Genomic DNA, 12,638 nt, shown 5'->3' with positions numbered 1-12,638 from the left:
TCAAAGCACACATCGGGTCAGCACTCATAGCAGCGTGTATGGGCTGCTTAATACCCCTTTCACACAGAAAAGCAAATTACCGGGTCAAATGCTCTACCCAGTAATTTGCTGTTCAACGTGGGTCCTTTTCTTCTGTGAAAGGATCAACCCAGGTCAAGATTCCTGCCTTTGACAAAGGTCTTTACCACGGTCGAAGACTCAGTAACTTCGACCCGAGTTGACCCTTTCACACAGAATAATTACTCGTGTTAATCAGCAAATTAAAAGGTACAAATGCTTGACCCGTTAATTTTTGCTTTTCTGTGTGAAAGGGGGGACAGACCGGGACCCGCAAAACAACCCAGCACTCAAATGCTGAGTAAAAGAGATGATATAGGGGCTATTCTGCCTGAAAGAGGTTTAACTGTGTTGTTGGGTTTTGCCTGTGTTCTTTAAAGAAGATTAGAAGTATTTTAAATGCAGAATAAAATCTAAATTCAAATGAAAGAAACATGACATGCTGGGAACTGTAGTGCTCCGAGGGACACTGGGACGGTTTTGCAGGCAATATGCCTAGACATGCAGACTTCGCACCGGTGTCCCTGGAAACTTTGTAATGCTGGCAGCTGTGTAACCTGTGCAGTTGTGTGCACAAAGCTGCAGTGAAACCAGCCAAGTGTCTCCCCTCAGTTGACGCTTCACATTTCTCCTGTTTAATAATGAAGCAGTCTATACGGCACTTGGCACTGCTATCCGTCTCTCAGATCCTTTCCCCAAATCTTTCATCTCTTGTGGATGTCTTTATAAGCTGTGCACGAGTTTAAGCACTGGCAGTCAGACAGCTGAAACAACCTGGACATGAAGATATAAAGTCATTTTTACTCAGATAGGACAAATGGTTTCATCGCTCTTGTGCTTTTATTAAGTCTCTGCACCATCCCAGAGGGGGGATAAGAAGGCTGGATGTCTGCAACAGCAGACACAGTGCTCCGGATACTGTACGCCAGACATGTACAGTATAGCATAAAACGAAGAGTGAGGCGCATGACTGCTTATGGGGGGGGGGGCACACACTTAAGCTGGGTACAGACTGGGCGATATATCATCAACGATATGGACGATATCGATATTGTTGAATGATATTGGCCAGTGTCTACAGGTCAAAATCGTTCTACCGCGGCACCGTCGATATAGTTAACAATATCGGCAGCCACGGGAATTCCAGGTTACCACTTTGTCGTAGAATCATAGGTACTTGTTTCCTATCTGGGCGCCCGCTAAGTTAATTGCGCACCATGCTATTCTCCGTAGAGAAATCTGATCGCATCGCATCGTACACATACACGATATTGAGCGATGCGATGCGATCCGATTCGATTTCCCATAGGAAACAATGTTAAATGGCTCAATTTAGCCAAATTATCATAGGAACAATAGTAAATGGGCCAAAAACACCCCTGAACATTGAAATGTCCCCCCAAAAGTAGTTGACGCCACCCCGCCATCAACGTGAACCCGAAGCGTGGCGAGCGCAGCGAGCCCGCGAGGGGCGGCGGTACGCGTCCTCCGACCTTTTCATGCCCTACTATCCACTAGGGCGTGGAGTGAGAATAGAATAGTGTGGCGAGCGCAGCGAGCCACCGAGCCCGAATCGTGGCGAGCGCACGCGGATACCTTCACAGGTAAACGCGTCCCTTCGCGGGCTTCCCAGGTGTCCGCGTCGCCATGGACACCTGGGAAGCCCGCGAGGGGACGCGTATAACTGTGAAGGTATCCGCGTCCCCTCGCGGGGCTCGCTGCGCTCACCACGCTTCGGGCTCGGTGGCTCGCTGCGCTCGCCACACTATTCTATTCTCACTCCACGCCCTAGTGGATAGTAGGGCATGAAAAGGTCGGAGGACGCGTACCGCCGCCCCTCGCGGGCTCGCTGCGCTCGCCACGCTTCGGGTTCACGTTGATGGCGGGGTGGCGTCAACTACTTTTGGGGGGACATTTCAATGTTCAGGGGTGTTTTTGGCCCATTTACTATTGTTCCTATGATAATTTGGCTAAATTGAGCCATTTCACATTGTTTCCTATGGGAAATCGAATCTGATCGCATCGCATCGCATCGCATCGTTCAATATCGTGTATGTGTACGATGCGATGAGATCCGATTTCATTACGGTGCCGTACGTAGAAAACCTGGGCGCCCAGATAGGAAACAAGTACCGAATCATATGTCCAGACGGCATCAGTATTTTAAAGGAGTGCAACTTGGTAGATTTTCAACATACGTATAATTAAATCGTCCAACTTCATGATATTTTGTCTACTTTATTTTATTTTATTCCAGCTCTACATTGTTTATTTCCTACTATTATTTTACCCATGTAAATGAATTGTACCTGCACTTTTTTGAAGTAAAGCTTGTTAGCTTGTTTAGCACTCAAATCCTACCTGTCATTTATCCTTCCACACATACACTAAGGAGCGGAGCGCTGCACTAAAAACAAATGATAAATTCATGATATTCATACTGCATTCATGTAGACCAGTGGTTCTCAACTCCAGTCCTCAAGTACCCACAACAGGCCATGTTTTCTGCATTTCTTTAATCAGGCCAGGTGAGTTGATCTATTTTGCTGGATCAGTAGTTATCACTTCCTGTTTCTAAAGAGATTTGAAAACCATATCTGTTGATGGTACTTGAGGACTGGCGTTCTTGAAATTGGCCAATGCAGTATACTACACTGGTGCAGACCTATAATGATAGTGACTCCTGCTTGTTAACAGGTGCAGAACTACTGTAAATCTATGCACCTTACAGAGGTGCTCCCTGAATATCAATCAAAAATACAATTGCGACCACCAGCATCTCTAATTTTTTCATTGACCACAGAGGAATTTTTTGGATTACTACTGCGTAAAGTAAAGATATGCACAGCCATGCATTGCACATGTACATCATCACTACATGATTACAATTAATAAGTAGCAGAAATTATAAATGCTGTGGTCATAGTGGCATGTGGGAACAGTCCAAGTGCAAACTTAACTAAACCTTCCCAACATTTTACAACACTAGGTGATTTTATGCAAAGGATTTTGAAGTTATTTGCTAAACGGCAAGGGTACGTAGCATTAGACTCCTAACATTTCTATTGCTGGGGGATTTATCTAAAATTCTCAATTAGGCATATACAGTAGAATGGTTATACATGTGTAGTAGACTGTGCATAGAGACTGATGATAGTTTTTCACATGATATAACATTGTAATGATGCATAGTTCGACATATATCATCACTGCTACATTATGCATTTTGCCTCAAAAGGATGCTTAGGAAAATAGGTGATGTTGGGCTACTGTATATACAAGTGATGTAACATAACCGGGAATTGAATCGGCCTCCTAGAATAGAGTTCTTTGTAGTTATATTTTAATTTTAAGGGTTTTAAAAAAAAAAAAAAAAAAAAACTACACTTCAGAGGTACGATTGCTTTGTATACTTTCAAATACTGACCTTTAAAATGTCAACAGGGTACATTCACTCAATCCTTTAATAAAAAGTTTATAAAAAAAAAAGTCAACACGACCAAAAGTAGACATGTTTTTAATATTTTTTTGGTTGTCTATGTTGACATAGGTCAACATAGACACCGCATAAGTGTACAGCGTTCCCTCGCATGGCTTGCTACGATTGGTACACTACTATATTCTCCCTCTTGGATAATAAAGTTTGAATAAGTTGGTTTCTAAGCAAAAATCTTGCACTCCTGTTGACTTTTTGACCTCTAGACCAATGTTCCCTCTAATTTCACGAAGGCTGTGTGCGGCAAAAGATTTTGGCTGTGCAACTTTGGAAGGAAATTGAAATTTTTGTGAGTCACTAATATATAACTGGAAAATGACATTCAGCATTTGTGTTAACTTTACTTCAAAATGATATTAAACATTCAAAACACAGCACACAATGTAGTTAATGGGTGAAACACACATTAATTGAGTCCACAACTGCAAAAAGGGACCACTGCTGCTTTGTGCACTCTGTTGTCATGTCTGTGCGCACACTTGTTGAGTTGTGTGCGCGCGCACGTGCGCACAGCTTAGAGGGAACACTGCTCTAGACATTTTAAATGTTGGTATTTTGACTGCTGCATTTTGAGCCTGTAGGGATTTTGACCTTGTCGATTTTTTTTTTTTTTTTTTTTTTTATTTTTTTTTCACCACCGGACAATGATTGTTACAATTTTGACTGTTGGAAATTGACTGCATCCCTGAATGATAGGTTAGAACCATATTTAGTACAGTTTCCTAAACTAGTGGATCGTTATGTCTAGTGTTTACTGTCGCCATACTTACAAGTGTCTCTTGAATGTATTTTTCTCTCTTTTTCTAGGAGCCTCCGGCAAAAATGTCAGTAAAGTTGAGATTCAGTTCTAGCGATGGCCTTGGTGGGGTTGGCCGGAGCAGGTCCTTTGCTGGTTTCAGCACATTACAAGTTCGAAAGACCTCGTAAGTAATGAAATAGGATTTTCAGCTGAGCCCAGTAGACCTGCAGTTCTGGAACACATTATGGTCTATCTGATGGGTTCTGCGGCGCCACTATATAACTCCTCTTCGTACAGTATGCCATGACTGATGAGGCTTCAGCATTGTAAAGTCTACTTTCAGATTATTTTAACATTTTTCTGGTTGTAGGTGCTTCTGTGTGACATCTAGAACAACTTTACAAGGCTTTTTAAATCTCTTATCAGCCCAGGAGTTTTCAAGAAACCACTAAAGTGATCGTAACTCAGCGTTATTCTAGAAAGACCTACTTCTAGCAGCCTAGGGTTACAATCCAACAGGAATATGTAGATAGATCTTCCAGAAATCATTTCTGATATCCTTTAATTCAGCATAAGTGCCATGTATACTGAAATATGGTAGTAGACTTAGTCCAGGAAGCCTGTAAAATCAATACGTCTGCTGTCTAGTGAACTTTTAGGAAATGATGTACGAGAAGGTACTTGGAAGCCGGCATAGGGAATAATGTAACAATATCTCCAGGCTGAATAACAGATGTCATTGCAAACTTCAGGTGATTGTGTGTGAGATATAAACCAGAGCACATTAATAAGTGCACCGTCCTCGTACATCTTTCTCCGAGTCTACAAGGCTACTGGGAGAACGGATGATGGAAAATTTGGGGAGGTTATTATAATATATTTGTTTTGAACTGTAAAAGTTTCTAAGGATCACTAAACCTAAAATACAGTTCAATTTATGTAAGCAAATCACAGATTTCTGGGCTTATCAGAAAGCCATTTAAGACAAAATTTAGATTATACAGCGGGATTTTCATGATGCACAACAGACTTCCTGTCGCTAACCCTATTGCAGGAAGCTATATAGGAAATGTCTCCTAAAAAGGACAATTGCTTGCAGAGATATAGGTAACAAGATTACCTCGATGATAAATAGCTTTATTCTTGTAGTTGGATGGGAACGTTTTCTGTATAAACTGGTGTAGGAAAATCCTATTCTTCATCATTATTATTGTTTAATTCTAAGTTAACTTGTAACTTGTGGTAAATAGATAAAGGGTTTGAATTATGTAGCGCAAATCCATAGTAAATCTGACCAAATTATATCAATGCTATTAAATAAGCCATTGTTTTTGTGCTTTCACTATAACTATTGATTGCTTTTTTTTAGGCAGTCACTTCGGAGAAGTTCTGTTAAATCAAAGTTATCAGTCCGGTCTGAAAAATTATACCCGTCTCTGAGGAAAGGATCGATCAGACTGGACCCTCGTCCTCACCAAGTCAAAAAGATATTTGATGCTTTAAGAAAAGGATTAAAGTAAGTGTATGTATTCTCAATCTGGTGCTGATAGAGGAGGGACAGGATAGCGCTCATTCTCCAAGTCTCTGCCTCTTACTTCATAGCGGTGTGCTATAAAGTAGGAACCAAAATAAATGAATCACAGTAGAGCTGCTGATAATCAATAGACCCCAAAATAATTTCTAAAATAATTGCATGATTAAATTCCATTTTGAACTCTACTTGTTATACTTATTGTAAAGCTATTGACTGTAATCAGAGACATTGGGGTATATTTACTGAAGGTTGATCGATTTAAAAATCTTAACCGATGTTGACCTTCCAGGGCTAGAACATGCATTTACTAACATTTAAAAATACATATAAAAATACATCTGTCAAAAAATGTGTATTGAAGCCCTGCAAGCCCATCTATGATTAAAATGGAGTTTAAATCGATCAGCCAAAAATCGTCAAACATTGACCAAAATCGACCTTTAGTAAATGTACTCATGTTGACTAAATATTTTTGATAGTAACCAAAATGCTTAAATATATAATAGAGGAAGGGTGTTAATCAAGTAGATAGTCTAGCTGGGTATGCAGTACGCAATGTGTCTAACCAGCAATGTCGGAGATGGGGAGCTGGCATAGACAAGTGCAGGCATACTCGACGATGGCAGGGAGAACAATGGGGGGGGGGGGGGTGGAGCCGAGGCCATATTGCATTCTGCAGCATGGCCCTCGTTAATGATGTGCTCAGTCTGTACATGTAGGATGATGGAGGGCAATTGTTAACGACCTGTGGGAGCCTGCATTTATGTTGATTATTTTGCAAACATAAGTGATATATTAAACAATATCGCTTTGTGTGTACGGGGATTTGGAAGAGTAAAGAAGACTTGATAAGCTGGCAGAAAAGGTTAGAGGGATGCCATATCATGCAGTGGAGGGAATTCCACAAACTGGGTGCAGGACAATGAAAGTCTACTAATCATGGATAACTGAAAGTGATGAGTGAGATTGGAGGCACTGAAGTTTTAATTTTGCTTAATGCTGCGATCACGGTTCACAATTCTTGTTTTAAATATGAGGTTAATTCAGTAAGGATCTCAAAGAAAAACCTTTCTCTAATGGGCAAAACCATTTGCACTGCAAACCACAAACCGAAATCTAAATTGCAGTGTAAAAAAAAACTGATCAGTATTTACCCTGCACAGAAACAAATCTAAAGGCCCAAAGCAGCTGAATTTCACTGTTTGAGCTGCTGATGTTCGCTCCCACACCATCGCCGGCAGCCGCCGTTCATCTGCTGGTATTATCAGCAGACTGAACGACTTTCTATAGTGTCCTGCTATGGAAAACCATTCACAGCGGCGAAAATAACTGTGCATATGCTCTGGGCAAAAATGCCCAATGTGCGTGCACCCTAACTTTCTCTGCACATGTTATATCTGGATCTGCGCTACCTGCAGTGCACATGATTTTTGCTCATTAAAGAAAGATTTTACTTTTGAGGTCCTTACTGAATTGCCCCTTATGATTCTAAATTTGCTTTTTGTGTGCCAGCGTACAGTAATATTATTGGAAGGTCTACATTTGTGGTATTACAGAATAGTCTGCTTCACTGGAGCTTGTCCATTGTCAAGTTTGCATTGAATTGAAATATTTATACCTTTTGTTGTTTATTCTTTGATTCTGAGGGACTACTCGTTACCTTTCTTCCTAATAACATACCTGATAAAACAAAACACCCAACCCCCATTTAAACAGATTATTTGAGCTTCAACACCAAGACTTGTCAAGACTTTATCCTGCTGGAATTTTTAATATCTAGTGTAATATTTGTTTGTGGTATTTTTGCTAATTGTTTAGAAACAATGTTGGAGCTTGTTTCAGTGAAAGGTAAAAGAGAACACCTATTTATTTATGCAACTTCTACTGCAGTATCCGCTTTTGCTTGTACAAGTAGGTGATAACAGCAGTTGGCTAGTCTCAATCTTTTTAAGAGGTGATGTTCTCTCTCTGCTATCGCACCTTGTCTCGCGGTGCGTGCCCTTTTAGCTTCAGCGCTGTCAGGACCACTTGAAGATTTTCTCTTAGGCATTGTGAAATCTCTACAAATATTGAATGTTTAAAATTCTTGCCTAGGGCATCAAACAGGTTAGGGCTGGCTCTGGTGTGAAGGATATTACAGTTAGCATTTCTACTTTACTGAGCGTGCAGAATGAAATGGCGACAAGTTTGTGACTGTTGCGTTTATGTGGAACTGGCGCTATTTGTGTCCTTCCCAGCAAGCTATTGTTACATTAGTATCTTGTCTCACTATTATATTATTATTATTATTATTATAGATAATTCCTGCAGATCCAGTACTTGTGTGGGGTAGGATGTCTTCCATAGAAGGAATTCCCTTATGTGATTTCATTATGTGTGTGTGTGTGCGTCAGGGGCTGTTATTGCTCAAAGGACTAAACTGAACTCTCTCTACAATTCAAAGCATCTGTATTCCATTGCTTAGTTGCTGTTTTCTATATTTACTATGTGGTTTTGAGAGATCTCCTTTAAAACTCCTCATTAATGCGCAATCTTCTCTTTGGCAAGAAGACATGGATGGAAAACCTTTGTAATGTCGGGACCACCAGCAGCTTCTATGTTAACATATATGTGAAGTTGAGACACTCCCCTCTCGTCTATTGATCATTTGCAAGCTATTTATCTCTATATCATGCTTCTGTCTCTAAGAGTCTTTCGTGTAACTAAAGGTTGTACCACACAATCCGCTTTTGTGTACTTTTTCCACATTTACAGACAACATTTATTTCCCTGTGCTGTCCTGTTATAATCTCACACTGGCTGGCTGGGATGTGTCAACAAGCAAATTGGACAGGGCCTACAATTGGCCATTATGATTTTGCCCTAGACATGCCTCTAGATCCTAGTGGTCTACACTCTATGTTCTTTGACAAAATGTCTGCCTCTACTGTGTGTAATATAATAGGTACACTGTGCTATAACTGTTCCCGGTAGATCTGAAGATTCGAATGTGTAACCATATCCTTTCCTTTCTTATTTTTATAGTTGTGAGGTTCGGCATCTGATCTATAATAGGATTGGGGCACCTACTATAAAGTTTTTAGAGCCATCGTTCTCTAGTTGCACCGTGAAAAAACTTCTCTTGATATTTATAAGATATGTGTTTGTTTACTTTGAAAATGTGAGCATTCAGGAATGGTAGATTGCAATCTAGAAACCTGTTCATTAGCTTCAGATGTTTTGTGTGACCTGTGTTGTGGTTTGCATGAAAATAATTGGAATACTCTTGGCTAATTTTGCAGCGAGTATCTTGAAGAACATCAAACACAGCTGGATTTCCTAGCCAGCCAACAAAAAGACATAAAAAGGAACTCCAGACTGGTAAGCCGTAAGGGTTTTCAGTAACACGTTTAACTAGAGCACTGCCTCAGGCACATGCTTCGCACGAGCAATAAATCTTTGTTCTATCAAGGTGTAATAACTTTGGAACTAGACGTCTATCTTTAATAAAACTAAACTCAATTTAATGACATCACAAACTTTTTATGATTTAATCATTTTTCTTCTTTTTAAGCACCATATATACAAACGTTCTGTTTTAAAAATGTCTTCTCTGCCCCCACAAGGTGCTCAACATTTATGTCCTTAGAAAATGTCGATCTGTGAGACATTCTATATGGGTGTCTGTGGCTAAATTCTTTCTATATGAGTTTTTTTGTATTTCCAGGTTTTAAAGACAATTTAGAAAATAGGCTATTTGTATTAAAGTGTTGCACATCAAAAGAACTATTCCCTTCTCAAACATGACGATTCTATGTAGTTTAAGTTACTAAAGGTTGATTTTCCTCAATTTCAAATTTTTGAAAATTGATCTCTAATGAATATTCGGTTCCAGGGGCTTATAAAAACACATTTACCAACAGAGTTTTTTTTAATATTTATTTTTAAAAGTTAGTAAATGTGTGTTTATAGCATGGGTAGTAGAAGATCAATTTCCATCAATTGAAGTTGATAAAAAAAGAGCAAAAAATTGATCTTTAAGTAAATATTCCCTAAGGCAGGGAAAGCCAGCTCTCCGAGAGCTACCAACAGTTAACGTTTTCCAGGTCTCACAGAATCATAAGTGAAGTAATTAGCTCCAGCTGTAGATCATTTATAATGTGTCAGTCAGTAATGAGTGCACCTGTGCCCCAGCTTGGTGATCTACAAAACATGAACTGTTGGTAGCTCTCGAGGACTGGAGTTGGCTACCACTGCCCTAAGTTCTCTAAAGTCCCGTACCCACTGGGCAATTAGCGGCATCGCCTATATAGTTAACTTTATCTATATATTGTTCGCTATATCATTTGCCCAGCGGCACCGCCAATATAGTATACTATATTGGCGGTGCCTCTGGGCAAGTGATATAGCTTATACACACTGAACGATATTGTTCAATGAAGTCACTGGGTCCACCGTGGTGCAAGCAGTCGCTGAAGATATTGTGGATTGAGCTGCATGCACAGCGACAGGGGGGTGGTCGTTAACCATCGTTAATGATATTGAGCATACACGCTGGATGAGTTTTTAATTGATATTGCTCAGAAGGACCCTTCTGAACAGTGTCTTTTAAAAACTTGTTTACCGGTTATGGTTGTTAATGATTAGATCCTACAGCATTCACTTCCCATACAGTAGAAGGCACAAAGCTGTTTGGAAGAGAATATTATATATAGTATTCTTATCTTATGTCGCAGGCAGTAGTTTTTTACATTTATCAGCCAGTTTAGGCTCTCAAGGACTCCCTGCTGTTTCTTTGTATAGAATGACTAAGTAACAGGAAATTTGGTGGTTAGCAAGAAAAAATGTGTCCTTCATGATGACAGCCTTATCGCAGTTATATTTAGTTGTAGTCATTTTCCAAAATATTTACTTGTACATTTGTGAATGCTAAGCTACATTTAGATCAACTTACATCTTCTTAAATGACTTTTAGTTAGTTTGATATGAAACCTTGAAGTCTGTCGCTTTAGCATGCTAGTACTTACACCTCCGAGGGTGGAGAGCCGCAATGTGCCCACCTGCGAATTAATACTATAATGTTATGCTTATCCATCATGATCTGTGTGAAGGGGTTTATCCTCACTGATACAGTAGCTATAATTTTACTCCAGAGGAGCGTGAGGCCCTGAATAGTGACATGAAGACCAAACTTTAGCTACAAAACTGTATACAGTCACTGGTTTACTGCGAGTTGGGGTTAACTCTCTAAAATTCTAGAGAAGGAACTCTCTACCATAAACCTCAAGTACAGTAGCCCCAACAGGTCATTTTTGTGGATTTCTTTAATTATGCACAGGTGAGTTAATCTTGTATTTTTCTGGGTCTGTAATTATATCCCACCTGTTTCGACAGACAGATATCCACAAAATATGACCTGTTCATGGTTCTTCAGGATCATTGTTGAGAACCCCTGCTCTAGAGCAGGCATGGCCAAACTATGGCCCTCTAGCTGTTGTGAAACTGCAAGTCCCATCATGCTTTGCCACAGTTTTGCTATTAGGGAATGCTAAAACTATGGCAAGGCATGCTGGGATGTGAAGTTTCACAACATCTTACATAAATACATAAATAGTAAACCTTTAATTAAGGAAAACATAGGCCCACTAACTGATACTAGTGGAAAAAGTGTTACTGAGGACAAGGGAAAAGCAAAACTGTTAAATGAGTTCTTCTCATCAGTATTTACTAAGGGAGAGCAGACTGTGGAACGAACATTTACCACAAACGGGACAAATAAGCCAGATCTCATTGTGGATTTCACGCCGAAGGAAATAATACTGAGGCTAAGCAAACTCAAAACAAATAAATCACCAGGGCCAGATGAGATTCATCTGAGGGTATTAAAGGAATTAAGGGATGAACTAGCTACCCCCTACATTATATCTTTAGCAAGTCACTATCGTCAGGTATAGTACCAAAAAATTGGAGAATAGCAGAGGTAGTGCCAATATTAAAAAAAGGAATAAAGGAAGATCCCGCTAATTACAGACCCGTTAGTTTAACATCAATTGTGGGTAAACTATTTGAAGGATTTTTAAGGGATGGTTTCCAGGAATATTTAGATCATCACCTTCTACTACTCAGTACTAACCAACATGGGTTCGTGAAAAAATCGTTCATGCCAAACTAATCTACTAGGGTTCTATGAAGAGGTTAGCAAAAACCTCGATAATGGAAATGCTGTAGATGTGATTTTCCTAGATTTCGCTAAAGCATTTGATACTGTCCCACACAAGAGATTGATTAATAAAATGGAGAACCTAAGATTGGGTGAAAAGATCTGCAGATGGGTAGGGAATTGGCTATGTAATAGAGAACAAAGAGTGGTTGTGAATGGTGCCGTATCAGATATGATACCGTTACTAAGTGGAGTGCCCCAGGGTTCGGTTTTGGGGCCCATTTTGTTTAACATTTTTATTAACGATATTGGGATAGGGTTACTCAGCAATGTATCCATCTTTGCGGACGATACAAAACTTAGCAAAGTCATCAAATCATCAGAAGATGTCACCATGCTTCAAAATGATCTTGCAATTCTAGATGAGTGGGCAAAAAAATGGAAGATGAGGTTCAATGTAGATAAATGTAAGGTTATGCACCTTGGGAGACACAACCAGTGTGCAAGTTACAACCTTAGCGGAGAGAAACTGGGTAATTCCATACTTGAAAAGGATCTAGAGTCCAAATAGACAGCAAACTGGGATGTAGTGCCCATTGTAATGTAGCTACAAAAAAGGCCAACAAAATTCTGGCATGTATTAAGAGGGGAATGGAAACTAGGGACTCAAGGG

At 39.9% G+C, this 12,638-nt stretch overlaps 1 protein-coding gene across 2 annotated transcripts in view; it reads left to right on the top strand.

Annotated features, from left to right (window-relative positions):
- Window positions 1-12,638, top strand: part of RIPOR3 (RIPOR family member 3) — a 155,673-nt gene that overhangs the window by 75,410 nt on the left and 67,625 nt on the right. For both annotated transcript variants that reach the window (XM_083146475.1, XM_083146474.1), the window contains exons 2-4: window positions 4,361-4,476; window positions 5,662-5,808; window positions 9,108-9,186. In XM_083146475.1, coding sequence (XP_083002601.1) covers window positions 4,376-4,476; window positions 5,662-5,808; window positions 9,108-9,186 — 327 coding nt within the window. In that variant the 5' untranslated portion in view covers window positions 4,361-4,375. The remainder of the gene's footprint in view (window positions 1-4,360; window positions 4,477-5,661; window positions 5,809-9,107; window positions 9,187-12,638) is intronic.

This window comes from Crinia signifera, chromosome 6 (genome assembly GCF_055691185.1).
Source record: "Crinia signifera chromosome 6, ASM5569118v1, whole genome shotgun sequence".
In the NCBI taxonomy this organism is placed as follows: domain Eukaryota; kingdom Metazoa; phylum Chordata; class Amphibia; order Anura; family Myobatrachidae; genus Crinia; species Crinia signifera.
This window is presented reverse-complemented; position numbering and strand designations above follow the sequence as displayed.